The following is a 21264-nucleotide window of genomic DNA, read 5'->3' on the forward strand; positions in this document are numbered from 1 at the left end:
TTGCCCTTAAATCTCATACTAGTCTCTATTCTCCTTAGTTTGTTTATTTATTTATTTTTTGGTAGTGAATACAGGGGTATTCCACAAACTGTGGTAGAGCTGAATGTGTTGTAGAAGAAGTTATTCTTTCACCTGTTGTGTGATGGGTTCACGTTTTTTTCCTTGATAAGACACTGTTCAATCCATATGGCTTTATTTGAAAGCCAATTCAGGCAGGGACTATTAAACTTAAAAAATGCCCATAGAATTTGGGGTAATTTGAGGGGGTGTTTAAGGACTTTATAGGTATGATTATCTTTTCTGATACAATTCCTTTCTGAATAGGTGGTAAGCATCACATTCAGGGTTCGTATAATATCACTACCCTTAGAAGATTAGTAGTGATGTTGCCTACTAGAGGACATATGATACCGGCAGCTCCATCAGGGTTTTCCCATCTGTAGGCTTTTTAGTAATAAATTCATAGGAGCTCCCCCTACACATACGATTTGGGGCCCCATGATTATCACTAATATTGTGGGATCTCCTGTTATTTCAAAATTGTTTCGTCTGCCCCAGTATCAATGAGGCATTTGAATTGTTTATTATCTATTTATCTAGTTATTTTTGGGTGGGCGCTCTCTGAGATGCTGATGCCTATGGACGCTGATGCCTATAGAATAGTTTTCTCTCCTACAGTTGGGGCTGAAGACTGCCCCTTTTTTAAGTTTTAAAGGCTGTAGTTGTTCTCCATCTTTATCATACTGGGAGAGACAATCTCTTTTATAATGGAAAGTGTTGTGACATCAGGGACAGAGTGTCTTAAGTGTATTGAAGTCCTTTATGGTGAAGGGCTTCCTTGAGTATTCCTTTTTCCAATGTCTTGGTTCCCTCCATTTAAAGTAGAACCTTTCTGCTTTTATTGCTGCTGCTATGTCCTGAGCTAAAAATATAATCTAGTGTGATGTTGTTCCTCTATCTTAGGTAGCCACAATCCACCTATTAAAGTGTTCATCTTTGAGACCTTGGCAGGCATACCTGGACTCATGTGTTTTTAAGGAGAACTCTGGCTGAAGTATCAGGAATTTTTCTCTCTAAGCTCCTCCTTTTAGTTCTAAAAATAAAATCAGCTATGGAATTACATTGCTTTTTATACATTTTGGGGTAGGTTTTTGGTTATGAGATTGTTGTTGCTCATCAAACTTTATAATGGAGTCCTGTGGAGAGCCATGTTATTAGGTGGGGGGAATGGGGTGAGATAGGGATAGTGTAATATCTTTTCCTAGGGGTCATGGGGATTAGGGGAAGGTATATGGTTTTATTTTTTTTTTTACATCATGTGAGAGCTGTGAGATATGAGATAGCATGGTCTTTAGGACCCTGTTACTCAGATTTGCCCAACTGAAATGAGGCAGCATTATCTGTGTGTCCTGTTTTAAGTGATTCTATACATTGTAGGACTGTGGTTAATTGGGCAGAAAATCGGGGGAGGGAAGTTTTCCTTCTCAGGTGTCTTGGCTTGAGGAAAAGCAAGATATTTGGGTCCATGAAAAAGAAGTATAAATACTGGTCAGGCATAGTGATCTTTAAAGGAATTACACCAAAGACAAAGAGGATTTGTGTGGTGGTGGTAGTGTGTGTGTGTGTGTGTGTGTGTGTGTGTGTGTGTGTGTGTGTTTGTACTTATCCCATTAGATCTTAAAAGGGCACATATTTCCTTAACCTAAAGTTTTTATTGTTATTGTTGCTGCTGCTGTTGTTTTGGTTTTTTTAAAAATTGATGAGGAGTTACTCATGATAAAAATTCTTTTGTTTAATAGCAATGATCCTACAGCCTTTGGTCTTCAGCAGAATCCTGAGAGATCCAAAATGTTTAGCCTTCCCACAGACTTAAAGTGGTTACCATCATACATTGTATTTAAAGGTCATTGTATGACCATTTTCTTTCTGTTGTTGTATTGTTGTGTTTTATTTTGTTTTGTTTCAAGGAGAATTTAAAGAACCTTTGGCAACACCCATACAGGTTTTAGACTGAGATTTAGGGACCTTCTGCAAACACCAGGAAGTTCTCTGGCCAGTAGGCATCAATGTCATTTCAATGTATTTGAATACCTAAGATGGCTTTCATGAAAAAAAAGTAGAAACAAAGATAGGTTGTCTGTCCTCAGAGTGTGGCAGCTTGGGCATTATAAGCTCAGGCCAAAGGGTGGCATGTGGTTGCTTGGGTTTAGGGGCTCTCACCATTTTTTTTTTTTTTTGCTTGAACCAGAGGATCCAGCTGTGGTATGCATGGAGGAAGCCAGCTGTGGTTCCATGTCATCTGTTTTCTCCCTCAGTTTGTTCAGGTCCCATCGTAGACCAGACTGGAAGGATGAAGCACAGTCCAGAATGAGTGCAGTCTGAAGGATCATGGTTTGGCTGGGAGTGAATGCTGGAGGAGAAGAGAGAAAGTCTTCCCTGAGGATCACAGTGTTACAGCCCTTTTAGACAAAGGCATTGTTGAACAATCTTCAAAGAAGCAGCTCTCTTAGATGATCTGAGCTTGTGCCTACCTTTATTTGGGGTGTGCTTGCATGCGTACACTTGATTCAGGGTGAACCATGGTTATTTAAGGCTTTTAGAGAATGGGATGACATTTCAAGGTAAATGAAGCTCATTGGCCACAGTTTAAATACTGTGAATGCACAGTTTGTATGGAGAGGCATTCCAGGAATCCCACGTACTTGCTGCATGGGTCTGTCAAGAACAACTTGACTATTCTCCCCCCTCTCTCTTTCTCTCTCTTTCTCTCGCTCTCCCTCTTTTTCTCTCTGTCATTTTTGTGACTCTGCCTCTCTCTGACTTTGTCTCTCTTTTACTTTGTCTCACTGTCTTTATATCTGTCTCTTTCTGTCTCTGTCTCTCTGTTTTCTCTCCCCACCCTTCTCCCTGCTGCCTGCACTATACCAATCTGCTTCCTGCCATGACATTAATTCATTGATGAACCCTCTAAAATGATACCTAAGACCTCAATTGAATACTTTCTTTAATAAAATTTTCCTTGCTAATGATATTTTTCACAATAATTGAATATGTGAATATGTAGTATGGATGTATTTCTCTTATATTGACTTATTTCCCTTACATTTGTGTGTACATGCTGTCTCAAAACGATTTAGCAGTAGCAAGTAAAATGGTTAGCTCTCTCTAATACCTTTCCAGAAATTGTTACCTCCAATTCTTCAATCAGATTAAAAAAACAGAATACTAAATTTTTATAAGCTTCTATATCATCTTTTAATTCTCTAATCTTCATATTCATATCTGAACATATCTATAGCCTTATGTACTCTCCTGATACTATTTATTTCTAAATCATATACAATTTCCTACTTTTTCTATCTATACCTCTTCTTCACCAAACCACTTTAACTCTTTATCTTTGGTGTCCCCAAGTTTACCTTAGCTAATTAATGTAGCCGTTATTGGACTGGAGGTTATATAATTCCAAAACCAAGACCAAGTTTGGCAGTGAACCATTTCCAAAAAGGACCATGTAGGTTCTTAAGGCCCATGTGGTTATGTTTTCTAGATTCTTTCCATGGCCCTAAAGGCCAAGTGGGAGGCCTGTTCCTCCTCTTCCACAGCTTTAGGGCCATCTCCATTCCTCAGTCTTCAAAAGCACATCTGTTACATTTACTATAGCATAATTAGCTCTGAGTGATAGGAGATGTATATTCCCCAGAAAGAAAGATTAAACATATTATAGTAAAGTCAGCAGATCAGCTTCAGGGCAACAGCAACATTGGCACATGTTAGGATTATGGGATCAATGGCTGGGCAATGCTCCAGGGGCAGGACCTGTATCACACTTCCCATTAAATGCTGGACTCAGCATTTCAAGAAAATGTGCCTAAGAAAAAAGCTGGTGTAGCCATTTTAATACCTGACAGAACAGACTTCAAACCAAAACTCATCAGAAGAGATAGAGAAGGATAGTACATACTCATCAAAAAAATCTACTATGATGGCATTTCAATTCTTAACATCTATGTACCAAACAAAAATGCAGAGTAGTCTGTGGAGAAAATAATACTACAGCTTAAATGACATACTGCCCCCTCATACACTGAAAGTTGGAGGGGTCACTATCACCAAGAGACAGATCATCTAGACAAAACTAAAGATGGAAAAAGCTAGAGATAAATGATGTTACAAACCAAATTGATGTAATAGATATTGTAGAGAATTCCACTTACAGGTAAAGAATATACCTTCTTCTCAGCACCTTGTGTAACTTACTCCAAAATTGACTGCATACTCAGAAACAATGTAAATCTCTGCAAATAAAACAAATTGAAATAACACCTTGTTGGATTATCTGACCACTATGAAGTGAAGTTAGATATCACCAACAACAGCAGGTTTAGAAAACCAAGAAAATTGAACAACTTACTACTGAATGAAAACTGCTTCAAGAAAAAAAATAAGAAAGATGTTGTGGTAAATCTCTGACCCAGATAAAATCTGGTCAAGAAAAACACAACTCAATAATTATGGCGATAAACTGGAGGCCTAGATTAGGCAGATTTACCACTGCACTACTCTATTCCCAGCTAAGAGATCCCTTGCAACTTGCGATTTTTCCAGGCCATGTTCTTCTCCTCCATTGTCCTTCCACCTCAGGCTCCTCCATCGCCTCACTCTCTCCTCTTGTCTCTCTACTTCCTCCTTCTGTTCCTTCTCTTCTTCCTCCCTTTACCTCTCCTCTTTCTCTCCTTACTCCTCCCACCTTAGCTCCTCCTACAGAAAGAAATGAGAAACAATTCATAATTGAATAAAGATGAGTCCACTGCATACTCAAACTTAGAAGACACAATGATGGTGGTTTTAAGACACAAGTTCATAGATCTAAGTACCAATATTATGAAAAAAGAAGCAATCCAATGCTAGTGACTTAATAGAACATCTAAAAGCTCTTGAATAAAATAATCACACTCTCAAGAAGTATACAGCAAGAAATAACCAACCTCAAAGATGAAAGCAAAAAAAAATAGGAGAGCAAAAACTATAGCAACAGCAAACAACAAAACAACGACCAACATAGACATTAAATAAAACAAAATATGATAAAACCTTAACTAAAATACAAAAAGACAGAGAGAAAATATTCAAATTAACAAACTTAGAAATTAAAAGAGAGACATAAAAAGAGTTTGAGTAAACTGAGAGAATCATGTAGACCTAATTTAATACTCTTTTTAAAGAGTATTTTTTTCCACAAAATTGGAAAATCTAAAAGAAAGAATTTTCTCAATACATACAATTTAGGAAATTTATACCAATATGCGATAAACAATATGAACAAAACTACAAACCCTAATGAAATAGAAGCAGGAATTAAATGTGTCCCAAACAAACAGAAAACCAAGGCCAGGTGAGCAAAGAAATATACCAGACTTTCGAAGAAGTATAACTGCCAATACTCCTGAAATTATTCAACAAAAGAGATGCAGAGGAAACATTGACCAGTTAATTTATTAGGTTGTTACTTTGATAGTCTAGTGATATAAGAACCCAGCAAAGAAAAATAATTGCAAACAAGATTCCCTTATAAACATATCATCAAAATTTTTCAATGAAACACACGCAACCCAAATCAGAGAACAAATAAAAAATATATTAACCATGATCAGTAAGGCATACTCTCAGACTTTCAGAGATGTCTCAGTATGTGAATATCAATAAATACAATCTACCATATAAACAAACTGCAAGGAAAAAAAACACATAAGCATCTCCTTAGGTACAAAAAGGTATTTGCCAAAACCAAACACATTTTCATAATAAAATTCATTAAAAGTTTATGGATACAAAGGACATAGCATTACATAGCAAAGAAAATTAACAGTGATACATACCAACATCAATTTCAGTGGAAACACAACGTATTTCTATGAAAATCAGGAACAAAATAAGGCCATCCACTCTCTACACACTTATTCAATATAGTACCTAAAGTTTTAGGTAGAGAAATAAGACAACTACATTGCTATTTGCAGGTGATAAGATAGTGTCCAAAATCAATCTCCAAAATACTAATGTGAAATTCTACAATGGATAAAAATATTCTGCAAATATATGGATAAAAACAACTCACAATATTGAGCAGCCCATCTATATAAAAATGACAATGTAATAGGGAGGGATGCCAGTGAATAAACACTCTTCACAAGAACTTTAAGTAATATGAAATATCTTGGGGTAACACTAACCAAGCATGTGAAAGATTTGTATGATAAAAACTTTAAGATACTGAAGAAGAAAAAAATTGAAAAGAGATACCACAGAATGGGGAAAAAATCCTTCCATGCTCATGCATCAGTAGCAAAAAATATAATAAAAAATTTCAACATATTTTTCATACATATTTAAAGAAGATGTTTTCAGTTTCATATGAGAACAAGAAAACAGGACCAAAACTACAATTAGTCAAACAATTCTGAACAATTGAAAAACTGCTGGAAGTATAAACGTACTACAGAGGAAGTAATAATAAATAAAATATCATGATATTGGCATAAACAGACATATTAATCAATAGAATCAAACTGGAGTACCATGCATAAATCCATACAACTTTGGTTACCTAATATTGAATAAGAAACAAAGCAAAACAAACAAATCAACAAAACCCCAGAACTCACACAGGACAAAACACAGAAGTTACCACAAATGATGCTTTTCAAACTTCATGGCTGCATGCAAAGAGATCCATAAATATCACCTGAACAATTCTACTCCAAAGAGCTGAAAGGCCTCAACATAAAACTACATACACTGAAACTGATGGAAGAGAAAGGGAATATTCTTGAACTTATTGGCAGATGAGAAATCTCTCTGAAAAGAATACCATTTATATCAGCCCTAAGATCAACAAGTAATAAACGGGACCTCATGAAACTAAAAAGCTTCTGCATGACAAAGGATACTGGCATTTGGACAGCCTACCAAATGGGAAAAGATTTTACCTACTTCACATCTGATAAAAAAAAAAAAAAACTAATATCCAAATAAGGATAAAAAACATAAGGAACTAGATATTAAAAATCCAATAATCCACTTTTGAAATAGGATACAGATTAAAACAGAATTTTCAGTAAAGGGAGCACAATAGTTGAAAAACAGTAAAATGTTCAATATTCTTAACCATCCTAAAACCATAAATCAAACCTCCTTTCAGATTCCATCTTATACCTGCCAGAATGGGTAGAGCAATAATCCAAGTGACATCTCAGAGTGGCCAGGAGTATGTGCAGCAAGAGGAACATTTTTCCATTGGTGAAAGAAGCTCAAAATTGTACAGCCACTATTGAAATCAATAGGGTGTTTCTTCAGATAATTGGGAATCAATCTAATGACACTGTTTCTATTCACAAGCATATACTCAAAGCATCCTTCATCCTACTACAGGGACACTTGTTTCAAACATGTTCACTGTTACTCTGCTACTCTATTCACAATGTTTTGAAATTAGAAATAATCTAAATGTTCTTCAAAAGAACAGTGACATAGAAAATGTCATATAATTATGCAATGGAATAATACTCAGCTCTTAAAAATTACATCTTAAAAATTGCAAGGAAGTGAATGGAACTAGAAAAAAATTATCCTTCATGAGGTAACCCAGACCCAGAAATATAAATATGGTATACTCTCATTTATCCCTAGATATGAGCATTTAAATGATCCATAGCCACAGAGAGGTTAGGAATAAAGGAATGTACTAGTGGACATATATGGGGAGCAGACAGAAGGCAGCTATCATCCTTGTAGCCATCTTGAGCTATATATCCTGAAAAGAGACCTGATTACATTAGCCTACAACAGCTGAGCACACTCTGATAATCTCTTGCTTTAGATACCCAGTATCTTCCCTTGAGTGTGTGAGACTTAAAGGTGGGATTTAGAGCTGAGACTTAAGGGCGTGACTTAGAGATCAGATTTAGAGACAAGGCCTAAGGGAATGACTTAAAGATGTGGCTTAAGGGCGTGGCTTAGAAGTGAGACATATAAAAGGCGAGAGGCAGACAGAAGAAAGCAACAGATGATTAGGCACTCAGAAGTACAACTTGGAACTAGGAATTAGACTAGAGAGTACAACTTGGAGTACAACTTGGAGTAGGAATTAGGTATTGAGGAAGAAGACACTTGGACTAGAGAACTCAGAAGAAGAATTATTAGTTATTAGGCACTTGGCACTTGGAGAAAGAACTTGGAACTTGGAGGCACTAGAGACTAGGAACTAGGGACTAGGAACTGAAGACTTGGGACTTGGAGAGAAGAAGAGAGACTGAAGAATAAACAGGATTGAATCACACTCTGTCTGGTCTCCATTCTTCGCATCCATCCTCACTCTCTCTCTCTTGCTGAACCCTGACCTGTGGACTGGAGCAGCTTGGGAAAAAAGAATAGACTCTAAAAATAAACTATGTTGATAAGTGTTGGAAGAAAGCAGTGAAGACAGGAATCCAACCTGTTACAGATACTTCTTGAACTTTCTCATGAATCTACACTCAAATGTGTTTGTATCTTCCTCAAGAGATCTGTGAGCATTCAGGGATCATGAAAATGCTATTAACAGCATCATATCCCTTTGGATAAATTTACAAGAAACTTTCTCTAAAGCATTTATCTTAATTAACAACTGGAAAATTTAACAGATGATTCCATCTCCCAAAGCCAGTGATGTCACTGACAAGAAAGTTGAAATGAAAAATTCAGCTCTGGAGGGAAATCTGGTCACAGAATCACAGACTTCAGGTTTAAGCAACTTTCTTATACAGCTGCTTATTAATGACTCCGGGTGTGCTCAATGAACCTACTTTCCTGCAGTGGCAAGAAGCCAGGTGAGTACTTTGTATTTCACACTGAATGGCAGAGTCAGCAAAGAAAACAGGCTCAGGTAAGTGCTCAGGTGTGGTAAAAGGAAATTGCTGTAAAAACAGATCCATAGTACAGACAGTGAAGGCACAAGAGTGACTCAATAATTAAGAAATAATTGAGAATGTTCCAAGTTTTTTTCACCATGGCTTGCCATTTTTTTACCGTAATATAAGTCTCCAAATAAGGTTGATAGTAGATAACACAAGAAAAATGCAGTCCATCTGGTAAGGTGCTAAATGATTGTGTTAAAAGGTCAATGTGATAATTCAATTTAATGTACATGTTGTATAGACTAATTTTAAGTATTATGTTATCATTTAATTTATCTCGGCTTATTCCCAGAGGAAATATTACAATAGAAATGTAAGTAGCAAGCAGTCCTAGAAAGTGCAGGATGTGAATATGGTTTCAGTGTAGACAGAATTCATATGTGACACTGCACCTACACTCTGTTTACAGGCAGTAACTGCATCTGTATCGAATGGTCATTTGTACACTGTCTGTTTTGAAGCCTCTTCCTCTTGAATGTGGGAAGGTAACACGGAAAGGAAGGTGAAGTTTGAGTATTGAGCAATAAAAGCCAAGCTCAAGTGTATTTTGGTTTATCTTTCCTGTTTTAATCATACCCTAAGCCCAACCTGATATCACATCTTACTGTTTATTGTTGTTCTCCATGGAACACAAGCCCCCTATCATGATATCCGAGGATTTTATCTCACAGATAGATTTGTATTAATACCTAGTGCTACATCTTAGTGGGCAATGCTTAAGGCATCATGTACATTCTTCAGATTGTACAATATGAACTTGTACATATGTCCTCTATTTGAATGCATCATATGGTCATTATGATAGTATCAATATAGAAATTATCAAATCAGCAAGATGTGTATTGAAAATCTTTAATCCCAGCATTTGGGAGACAAGACAGATCTTTGTAATTTTTGAGACCACCATTGTCTTCAGTGTGATTTTAAGTGTAGCTAGAGATATGCAGTGAGACTCCATCATGAGAAATTACATATAAAAAGCAAATACACGTTGAATTTTAAAGGAAATACATTAGTAACTTAAGTTTCACCATCTCCTATTACTTGTAAATGTATGTTAGTGTTTCATGTTGCATTTTATACAGGGTAATATTATTAGTAATTCATCTATACTTTCTCTTACAGCCTTTACATCTGAAATAACAAAAATTCATATTTCTACCTGCATATGAAATATCAAGTCTACCTTGTGCTTCTGAAATCAAATGGAGAAATGGGAGATCTTTCCCTCAGGTCAGTCCATGCTGAGAATACTGAATTCTATTAAAAGCTCAAAAGCAATGACATTTGGCATTACCCTATGAAATAAAAAGTTATATTCAATTAAAAAGTTATTTTTATAATGGATTATGTATCTATTTTTGTTTTCGTGAACGTATGTTTTCCTTGCATTTATATGTGCCTTATGAGAATGCAGTTCTTGCAGAGGCCAGTAGACTGAGGTAGAACTGATGGATTTAGAGTTACAGGTAGTTGGGATCCATGTGGGTTTTGTGATTTAAATCCAGCTCCTCTGCAATAGCAGCAAGTGTCACTTAACATCTGTCTATTGCCCCCAAACTAATATTTCTTTTTGCAGCAAAAGGCAAACAATAAAATACAAAGTGAACAAAATGTCAAGTGATGAATACAAGGTTTATGGAGGGCAGGGCTATGTTGGAAGCATATCTCATGGTTCTGTGAGGACAGACTGAGGTGACCATATCTGTGCCACAGTAGCTATGTTCAATACTGTCAAGTACCCTATCTGTCTCTAAGCACTTTTGTATTGAATGTTGTACTTTCCTTTATGTTTCTAAGTTTATGTCTTGGCTGTGGAAATAATGTGAATGTCAAGATACTACAGTTATAAACAGCAAACAAAATATCAATCTGAAAGGATATCGACTTATACATTGTCACTGCTATTTGCTAATTGTACACTTAATTAAAGATATACTTCCCATTTTACACTTACATTTTTCCAATATTTTAAAAAAGTAAATATTTACAAGTAAGAATATTACATTTCAGTAGATGTGATGAGTGTGTACCCTTGTGTGCAGAATCCTATGGCTGAGGAGACAAATGTCCAGATTAGACCTAGTGACATCACAGATCTAAGCAAAGAGGGGTCCCACATTGTGGTGGACATTGGTCACTGTTTCTTTTCTTTAATGTTTTGTCTTATTTCTCTACACTAAATTCCTGAGAATATTCAACAACTGAACTTTCCAACATACACACACACACACATACACATATACACACATACACACACACACACACACATACACACACACATACACACACACACACACACACACACACACACACACACATTGTTGCTATCATACAAGGAATCTCAAAATCCACTGCAGGTCTTGGAACAAAGATTCTTGTCAATCCTTGTAATTTTCCACCTTCACAAATCTAGTAATATGGTCCACTGCCATCAAGTTCCTAGAAATGTGCCTGGCTGTGGGAACTTGTGGCTGGAATGCAGGGAAGTCCTCCAGGAGGGCTGCAAGACAGCAGGCCCCAATAACACAAGAAAGTCTGGTTCCAAGACTTTTATTGTCATGGCAGATGGTAGTTGAATCTGGATGTGCACCCCCCACTTAGGTCAGTGGAGGCCTGACTTAAATAGGGAGGAGAGAGTGTAAAGAATAGATAATTGGCTATGCCCTCTGGGCTTAGGTAACTCATTAATATGGAGATCTTTTGACACTGAAGCCTATAGCCATGCCCTCTACCTGTAGCCCTATGTGACTACAAGTCACAGATCAAATGGAGGTCTTAGACCAAGTGTCAGGACCCTGGGTTCTAGGGGCATGGCTGAACACTTGCCTTTGCCCCATTGGGGTCGGTGTTCAAGGCCTATGCAATACCAAATTCCAAGACACCCTTCATGGCCCCACACCTGGCCTCTCAGCAAGCCAACAATTTGAGGTAAATGGAACTTAAAAAGCTTCCAAGGATATTGAGATTTTACTTGTCCCCTGTCAGACAGTGGGTAATCTAGACTATATCATAAATCTGCACAAATGATCATCAGATGATGCAGCAAAAGCACACACACACACACAACATAGAAAGATGAGAGAGACAGACAGACAGAGAAAGAGACAGCAGTTAATTTTAAAATGCCTTGGCTACTTCAAAGGCTGGACATTTCTAAACCTTCTCCTGCTACTCCAAGCCCAGCTGCACAGGTGAGCAGTGACTATTTGCCCCAATTCTTACATGGCTTGTTGGCTTTATCTCCTGCAGCTTCTATGTCCCGTTGTATCTCACCACTTCCTGGGAATTTCTCCTTCTCCTCTCCAGACATCCTAGCCTGCAGAACTCTATGGGCTCTATCCTACCTCCCTTTGCCAAGGAATTAGATTCTGGGATCTTTATTGATTGATCAAAAAAATTGGGGACACAGAACTTTAGCATTTGGACTTTATCATTTGATTCCCAATTGAATCAAAGCAATAAAACTAATCTCCAACATATGTGTTCCATGTACATTTCTCCTACTCTGTCATATTATATGTTTTCTTACCTTTACAAGACTCTCTCAGACAGGAATTTGATCTCATTCATGGGCTACATTTTAGGTTTGTGGATTGAAAACATAGTCATTCCCATATAATCACATATTTAAAAAATCTTTTGAGTGGTGCATGATGATTAAACATACAATTTTTCCCATTTATTTATTTATTCACTTTATATCCTGATTGCTACCTATCCTTTCCTCCCCTTCAGCTCTGAGAGGGTGTACCACTCCATGGGTATCCCACCAACACTGGTACTCACAGAACCTCAGGCAGGGCTAGACACATTCTCTTTCACTGATGCCAGGCAAGGCAGCCGGTGAGGGGAATAGGTTCCACAGACAGAGAATACATTTAGGGGCAGCCTATAGTACAGCTGCTGGGAGATTACAACACATAGGATGTCCTCATCTCTCTAACAAAATAGACCTGAGAGTGCACACATGCATGTATGTATATATCATGGTGACCTTGCACAAGAGATGGCTCATAACTTAATAATATATACACTGTCACTTGAAGGATCATTTAAATGTGTTTTGTGCTCTTAAACAATTTTTCTTTTCTATGGCTATCTATATTCTAAATGGTATTATTAACTTTTCATTATTTACCACTTAATATTAGATAAAATGTCCTTTAAAAATTGATAAGTTTGAGGTTGGTAGTAGTCATTAAAATTGTCTTCCTTTATACTATGACTAGAAAATACCAGTATACTCTTACAGTCTTGGATTATGCTTGTTAGCACTTGTTCTCTTTTTTGATTGCTTCTCACAAGCCAACTAATCTTGCCAATGATGCTGCATATTCTATATTTATAAAGGCATCTTTCCAATTCACAGGTGTGTCCAAAAACTTCCAGCCAACATTTTTTTAAGATTTATTTATTTTTTATTTATATGAGCTGTCTTCAGATACACACGAGAAGAGTGCATCAGATCCCATTACAGATGGTTGTGAGCCACCATGTGGTTGCTGAGAATTGAACTCAGGACCTCAGGAAGAGCAGTCAGTGCTCTTAACTGCTGAGCGATCTCTCCAGCCCAACTTCCAGTTATCTTATAATAATGTATTGTATGTAAGTATGTATTGTGAGTTAAAATTGGTACTGACAGAAACTTCAAGAAAGTATTCTTACACTATATAGATTACATAAACTAAAGTCTATGCTGACATTCTATTTTTGCTCATTAATGAACCCTCTGATTTAGTCTCCCTGAAAATGCTTCAGATTATAATATTCATTTGTTTTCATCAGAAAAAAAAATGGGTCTGGCAATAATCTAATATGAATCATGCCAAGTCACAGAATGGAATTCTGGACTATGTCACTTAAAATACTTTCCTTATTACAAATTGCAACTGGAATACTGGGAAATGTCTCTCTTTTTATCTACTATCTTGTCTACTACACAGAACATACATTAAAGCCCACAGATTTGATGCTCATGCATCTAACGGCATCCAATGCCTTGATAGTTCTCTCTACAGGAGTTCCCTACACAATGGCAGCATTTGGGATGAAGCAGTTTTTAAATGATTTTGGATGCAACTTGATTTTTTACTTTCAAAGAGTAGGCCGAAGTGTGTCCATTAGTACCACTTGTTTCTTGAGTGTCTTCCAGGCCATCACCATCAGTCACAGGGAATCCTGTTGTAAGGATCAAAAGGCAAAAGCTGCAAAGTACATTGGATGCTCCATTTCCCTTCTTTGGGTCTTGTCCATGATTATACATTTCATTTTCTTGGTGTACATGCTTCTGAAAATAACTAACACAACCATAACAAGAAACCGAGATTTTGAATACTGTTCCACAGGAGGGCGATATGAAATTGATGGCTTGCTTTATGCAGCATTGGTAGTGTGTCCTGAAATCTCCTTTTCTGTCCTCATTGCCTGGTCCAGTGGCTCCATGATTGTGATTCTGTACAGACACAAGAAGAGAGTTCAATACATCCACAGCAGTCATGTTCCCAGGAGAAACTCTCCAGAATCCAGAGCCACCCAGAATATTCTGGTCCTGGTGTCTACCTTTCTGGCATTTTATACTGTCTCCTCTGTCTTACATGGCTGTGTAGCTCTTTTGTATGACCACAGTTGGTGGCTGCTGAACATCACTCGCCTCACTTCTCTGTGTTTTCCATCCTTTGCACCCTTTCTTCTTATGAGTTATCACTCCCTTATATCCAGACTCAGTTTGTTATGGAATAAAATCTCCTAATTTTATGTAAGTATTTGATTCATATACTTTACTTGGTTTCCTGATTTTAATCATACTCTTAATTAAAAGGTCAATTCAGGAATTAAATTGCATTACCTTGACTTTGTGAGATTAGTGAAAATGTATATGAGAATTTGTTTGCTAGTTGACTCAACGGTCTACATGAACTGATTATATTATGAGTTTCATTGCACTCTTGAGATACCTCCCTTTGTTCATCTGATGTGCAAATGAGCCAAAGGAAGAAAAGCTATTAGTAAAACTGACCTTCACGTGACTTTCATTCTCTCAGTTTTGCTTGGCCACTGGAGATTTCACAGACAGCCTGTGGGTCTGACATTCTAACAAGAAGGGATACTGAAACCATGGCTGGCCATGAACTTGTACTTCATGAGGCCCTACACTTATCATAGTTGCTGTAGCCTGCACCAGGCCCATAAAAACAGAATTATAACTTTTTTCTCTTACAGAAATCAATTTCAAATTGAATGGTGGGTTTTGCATGATTTTGAACTTTGTTTGCTAATATATTATTGAGAGATTTTTCATCATCAGGGATATTTGATAATAAATTACCTGTGCTGTTGTTCTGTCTTTATCTGGTTTGACATCAAAGGAATGCTAGCTTCCTCCAAGGAGCTTAGAATGAATTAATACAGTCATCATGAAAATCAGTTTTGTGGTCTCCCAAAATGTTAAAACTCTAACTACTATTTGACCCAGCTGTTATGCTTCTGGGTCTATACTCAGAAAATCCCATATCATACCACAGAAATATTTTCCTATCAGTGGTCATTGCTGATCTGTTTATTGAAGCAATGAGAATGAGCCCTCACATATATCAATAAATAGACAAATCAAATATTAAATATTTCCTATATAAAGCAGACTATAATTCTACCAGTGTGAAAGATGGAATCACAATATGTAGGAAAAAATGACTAACTGATTGATTGATAGAATGGTTAATTGAATGATTGACTGGTAACGGATAAAATCAAGCCATGTCATCCAAACTCAGAATGAAAATGATCACAAGTTCTCCTTCATGAGGATTCTAACCTATAATATACTATAATATATATAAAAGAATATAAGTGTACATTCTGTTATAACATTTACAAAGTAGACCTAGAAATAGAATTTTACATGATAGGCCTGGAAAGTATCCAGATTTTATAGAAGAGGATCTACAGTAGTTATATTTTTCTATTCGATGTTGTTAATTTGATTTTGTTTCTTATGAAGAGGGATATAAAATATAATTGCTACCAAGAGTGTGGAACATTAGAGCACCATGGCTTCATCATGGCTATTCTAACTTTCTAGAGTTCACTGAAATGTACAAAAATTTGTCTTGAGCAAGTATTGATTTATTGGTTATTTTATTATAGTTTTAATGGTGTTATTTATGTATTCATTACAATAAAGTGATTAAAATCTGAAATAAAATACCACCACATTTTTATCAAAGACACAGGAACTGTTCTATATATAGCTATCAGTAAATGTAATGTATCACACAAATGGACTCAATGGCAGAAATGATATGATTATCATGTTAGATGCCAGGAAATCTTTTTCTCCTAATATTTTTGACAATAATTCTATTCTCACAAACATATCCTGACTATAGATTTCCACGACTTTATTATACCCAGTTTCTCCCTGCTTTGAAGATCTACAATCTTTCTCTCATTACAAAACAAATGACATCAAAACATAGCAAAACACATTATAGAGAGATAAAACAAAACCATCCCACTGAAGTCAGACCATAACTGACCACCTTCAGCTGTATTTAATGTTCAAAATTGTCAACAACTTTTAAAAACAATACCATCTTTGGGTACAAACAGTAACACACAACTTTTCTAAAGATATATTCTATTAGAGCCATATCCATAAATTGACCACATTTGGGGAAGGAAATAGACTATGAGGAGGGAAGAAAATGAGAACAAAACCTTGAAGGAACTAGAAGATGAAACCCCTTCAGTTGCTTTGAGTTTATGACCCAAAATGACAAAGGATCTAGTGTCCAAGTGTATGTATTGGGATGATAGGTCAATAGAAAATTCCTAAACTTGGGCAGCATGGAATATACAATAAAATACAGAGAACATATTTTATAGTTATGATGTTAAAGAAAATTTCAATAATGACCACAAATCTTAATAATATAAATAATTAGTGGATATTTTATCAAAAATTAAAACATAACTGATAAGAAAGTTATAATACTACTCAGAATATATCTATAGTCTTATTATAAGGCAAAGTTTCCTCTATTTTTATCAGTTGAAACCATCTTTGGTTTAATCTAAAACTGATATCCTCCCAGCCTTACTCTGATTTTTAACCCTCTTCATGGAAATTCCTATGGAAAATTACTCAACTATGTCCTAAAAACTTGTGGTCAGAATGTGTTCTTTTGAACTGCTTCTGTGCTTTTCCTCATTTCTCCCTGCAGCTGTAACCAGCATGTGGATGTTTTAGGCTTCTTTGCCTTTATTTCACCTAAAGTTTTAGTGTATTTTTTAGAAATTGCCTATCATCAACCCCTCTCACATTCACTTCCCAGTCTTACCAGTGTCACCAAACCATGCAAGCCAGTGCTCAGCACTCAAGCATATCAGGCAGCAGCAGAAGTTACTTCATGCTAGGGGCCAATAAGTACATCCTAGGACCAGCCCTATTTCATATTGACTTATTTCCTTGAAATCATCATTCCTCATCATATCTCCCTGTTGCCAGTGAAGGCAGCCCCATGACTCATTAGACAAGCCTTTTGCACTTGAGACCTGCTGGCTAAGAAGACTCAATAAGGGTTTAAATTCATCATTCTCAGTTGCACTCAGCTCTCTTGCAGTAATCTGTTCTCTTGCACCTTTGCCTTTAAAGCTTCCTGTAAAATGAATTCTAGACAGCTTTCTTCAGGCTTCATAATGTCCTCTGTATATACATAATTTCAGGGTTCACCATTTGATACTGCCTAATCAGTTTGGATACCTCCCCTAGAGAAAATTATATTCTCCTGCTCTCAGCAATCTTTCTGTGGAGTAGGTCTAACACTCAGAACAAAAAGTCTCTTTACAGAAGATCACTGGCACATCAAGAGATATCTTGACTCCCAGAAGTTCTGGCATACCCAGGCTTACAGGTGAGACACCTTTCCATGTAAATACCTGGCCTACCTGGGACCCCAACGGGGCCCAGTGGACGCAAGACCTATCTGCAGAGATACAAATTTCTTCTAGCATACAACACTGCCCTGGGAAGATTTGGCATTCCAGAACTCCCCCCACACCAAGAGACAGCTTGACTCCCCAAGAGTTCCATCACAACCAGGCTCACAAGCTCACAGATCAATCGCTGTAGACTCTCTCTCACACCCAGAGACTCAAGGTACATCATAGCCTGGCTCACAGGAGAGACAGACTTCAGTCAGACATCACAAGGCCAGTTAACACCATAGATAAGCAAATGACAAGACGGAAGCACAAGAACATAAGCAACAGAAATGAATGCCAATTGAAATCCCTTGAATAAATACAAAAAACCCACAATCAAACAGGTGAAGACATTGAACAAATCCATCCAGGATCCAAAAACAGAAATTGAAACAATAAAGAAATTACAAAGGGAGGCTTATGAGTGATGGAAATCCTAAGAAAGAGATCAAGGGTTACAGATGTAAGCAACACCAGCAAAATACATATGATAGAAGACAGAATCTCAAACATATAAGAGACCATAGAAGATATTGACACAACAGTCAATCTACAAAGTGCACAAAGCTCTTAAGTCAAAACATTCAGGAAATTCAAGACACAATGAAAAGACCAATCCTAAGAATAATAGAAATATAAGAGAGTGAGTTTTCCAATTCAAAGGGTCAGAAAACCCTTTCAACAAAATCAAAAAAGAAAAAAATCGTTAACCTAAAGAAAGAGATGGCAAAAAAAAAAAAAAAATACAAGAAGCCTACAGAACAGTAAGTACATTGGAAAAGACAATAAATCCCTTCCATCACATACTATTCAAAACAATAAATACACAGAACAAAGAAAGAATACTAAAAGTGGCAAGGAAAAAGGGCCAAGAAACATATTAAGGTAGACCTATAAGAATTACATTCCACAATGGAGACTCTGAAAGCAAGACTTGGACAGATAACATGCAGATCTTAAGAGAACACAAATGCCAGCCAAAGCTACTATACCCTGTAAAACTCTCAAGCACTATAGGTGGAGACACTTAGATGTACCATGACAAAAACAAATTTATACAATACGTCTCCACTAGTCTAGTTCTACCAAGGATTCTAGAAAGAAAAATCTAATACAAGAAGGAAAACTTTACCCAAGAGAAATAAAAAAATTAATAAACTCACCCCAAACCCAAGAGAGCCACACAAACATGCTACCACCTCAAACAACACAAATAATAGGATCAAACAATCATTCCTTTTAATATCTCTCTACATCAATGGACTCAGTTCCACAATATAAAGTCATAGGCTAACAGGCTTGATACATAAACAGGACCCAGAATTTTGATTCATACAAGAGACACACTTTGGTGACAAAGAATTTCCAAGTAAATGGTCCCAAGACACAAGCTAGAATCACCATTTTATTATTCAATAAAATAGACTTTCAACCAAAAGTTATCAAATGAGATGGGGAAAGACACTTCATACTCATCAAAGAAAAAAAAAACCACCAAAGGAATCTCTCAATTTTTAACAGCTATGCCCTAATATAAGGGGCCCACATTTGTAAAAGAAACATTAGTAAAGCTCAAAACACATATTGAACCTCACACAATAATAGTGTGAGTCTTCAATACTACATTCTCTCCAATGGACAGATCATGGAAACAGAAACTAAACAGAGACATGGTAAAACTAACAGAAGTTATGAATCAAATGAATTTCTCAGGTATCTAGAGAACATTTCACCCTAAACAAAACAATATATCATCTTCTCAACATCTCATGGAGACTTCTCCAAAATCAACCATATAAACACAAAACAAGACTCAAAATACACAAGAAGATTGAAATAATCCAATCATTCTGTCAGATAACCTCAGACTGAGGCTGGTCTTCAATATACTCCATATACTCCAGGAAACTGAACAACACTCTATTTATTGGTAACTGGGTCAGGAAAGAAATAAAGAAAGAAATAAAATACTTTCTATAATTTAACAAAAATGAAGGCATAGCATACCTAACCTTATGAGACACAATGAAAGCAATGCTAAGAAGATAATTCACAGCACTCAGTGACTTCATAATGAAATTGGAAAAACCCTACACTAGCAACTTAACACATCTGAAAACTCTAGAACAAAAAGAAGCAAACACACCCAGCAGAATATATGTAGACGTAGATGTAGCTGCATATGTATATATATGGAAAGGAGCACTGCCTTTCTATGTATATTATTGCAGTATTACTCAATACTTCTGTAGAGAAATTTTCATACAGCCACATGGTTGCTCTATCAAAGCATTACATCCAAGGGTCTTCTAGGTCTCAGTGATCCAACTGGGATGACACACCTTTAATATCTCTGGCAAGAATACAAACATGCCATTAGTACATAGCTTTAATCTCTAACAATGTCATGTTTGTTGGAGAAGGGAGTAGCCATTTTGCAAGTGATAACTAATTGAAAAGCAAGCAAAGTGATTAATCAGAGAAAACTTTGACAAAATGAGTATGAGATTGGATTTACCAAATTCTCATGAGATCAGCACATGAAGCAGAGATCTTAAGAGAGCAGCACAGAGAAAGAGAGAGGTGGAAACAGTTTTACTGGGACCCTTTTATAAAAGAAGGTTGTATTTGAAGACAGAGGGAGCCAGGAAATGAGAATTAACAAGAAGGTTAGACGAGATTGAAAAGTTAGTATTAGTATAAAATCAGGAACAAAATAAGGCCATCCACTCTCTACACACTTATTCAATATAGTACCTAAAGTTTTAGGTAGAGAAATAAGACAACTACATTGCTATTTGCAGGTGATAAGATAGTGTCCAAAATCAATCTCCAAAATACTAATGTGAAATTCTACAATGGATAAAAATATTCTGCAAATATATGGATAAAAACAACTCACAATATTGAGCAGCCCATCTATATAAAAATGACAATGTAATAGGGAGGGATGCCAGTGAATAAACACTCTTCACAAGAACTTTAAGTAATATGAAATATCTTGGGGTAACACTAACCAAGCATGTGAAAGATTTGTATGATAAAAACTTTAAGATACTGAAGAAGAAAAAAATTGAAAAGAGATACCACAGAATGGGGAAAAAATCCTTCCATGCTCATGCATCAGTAACAAAAAATATAATAAAAAATTTCAACATATTTTCATACATATTTAAAGAAGATGTTTTCAGTTTCATATGAGAACAAGAAAACAGGATCAAAACTACAATTAGTCAAACAATTCTGAACAATTGAAAAACTGCTGGAAGTATAAACAAACTACAGAGGAAGTAATAATAAATAAAATATCACGATATTGGCATAA

The 21264-nt window shown here is 36.3% G+C and overlaps 1 protein-coding gene across 1 annotated transcript; it reads left to right on the plus strand.

Annotated features, from left to right (window-relative positions):
* The first annotated feature begins 13779 nt into the window (after window positions 1–13779).
* Window positions 13780–14706, plus strand: LOC143440646 (vomeronasal type-1 receptor 4-like). Its single transcript, XM_076927433.1, has one exon. It carries the CDS (start codon window positions 13780–13782, stop codon window positions 14704–14706), a length of 927 nt encoding a protein of 308 aa, XP_076783548.1.
* The last annotated feature ends 6558 nt before the right edge of the window (window positions 14707–21264 follow it).

The sequence above is a fragment of the Arvicanthis niloticus genome, chromosome 30, assembly GCF_011762505.2.
Source record: "Arvicanthis niloticus isolate mArvNil1 chromosome 30, mArvNil1.pat.X, whole genome shotgun sequence".
In the NCBI taxonomy this organism is placed as follows: Eukaryota; Metazoa; Chordata; class Mammalia; order Rodentia; family Muridae; genus Arvicanthis; species Arvicanthis niloticus.

Bases quoted from the DNA above. Each gene is read 5' to 3' on its own strand.
- LOC143440646 (XM_076927433.1), top strand. From the start codon at position 13,780: ATGCCAAGTCACAGAATGGAATTCTGGACTATGTCACTTAAAATACTT.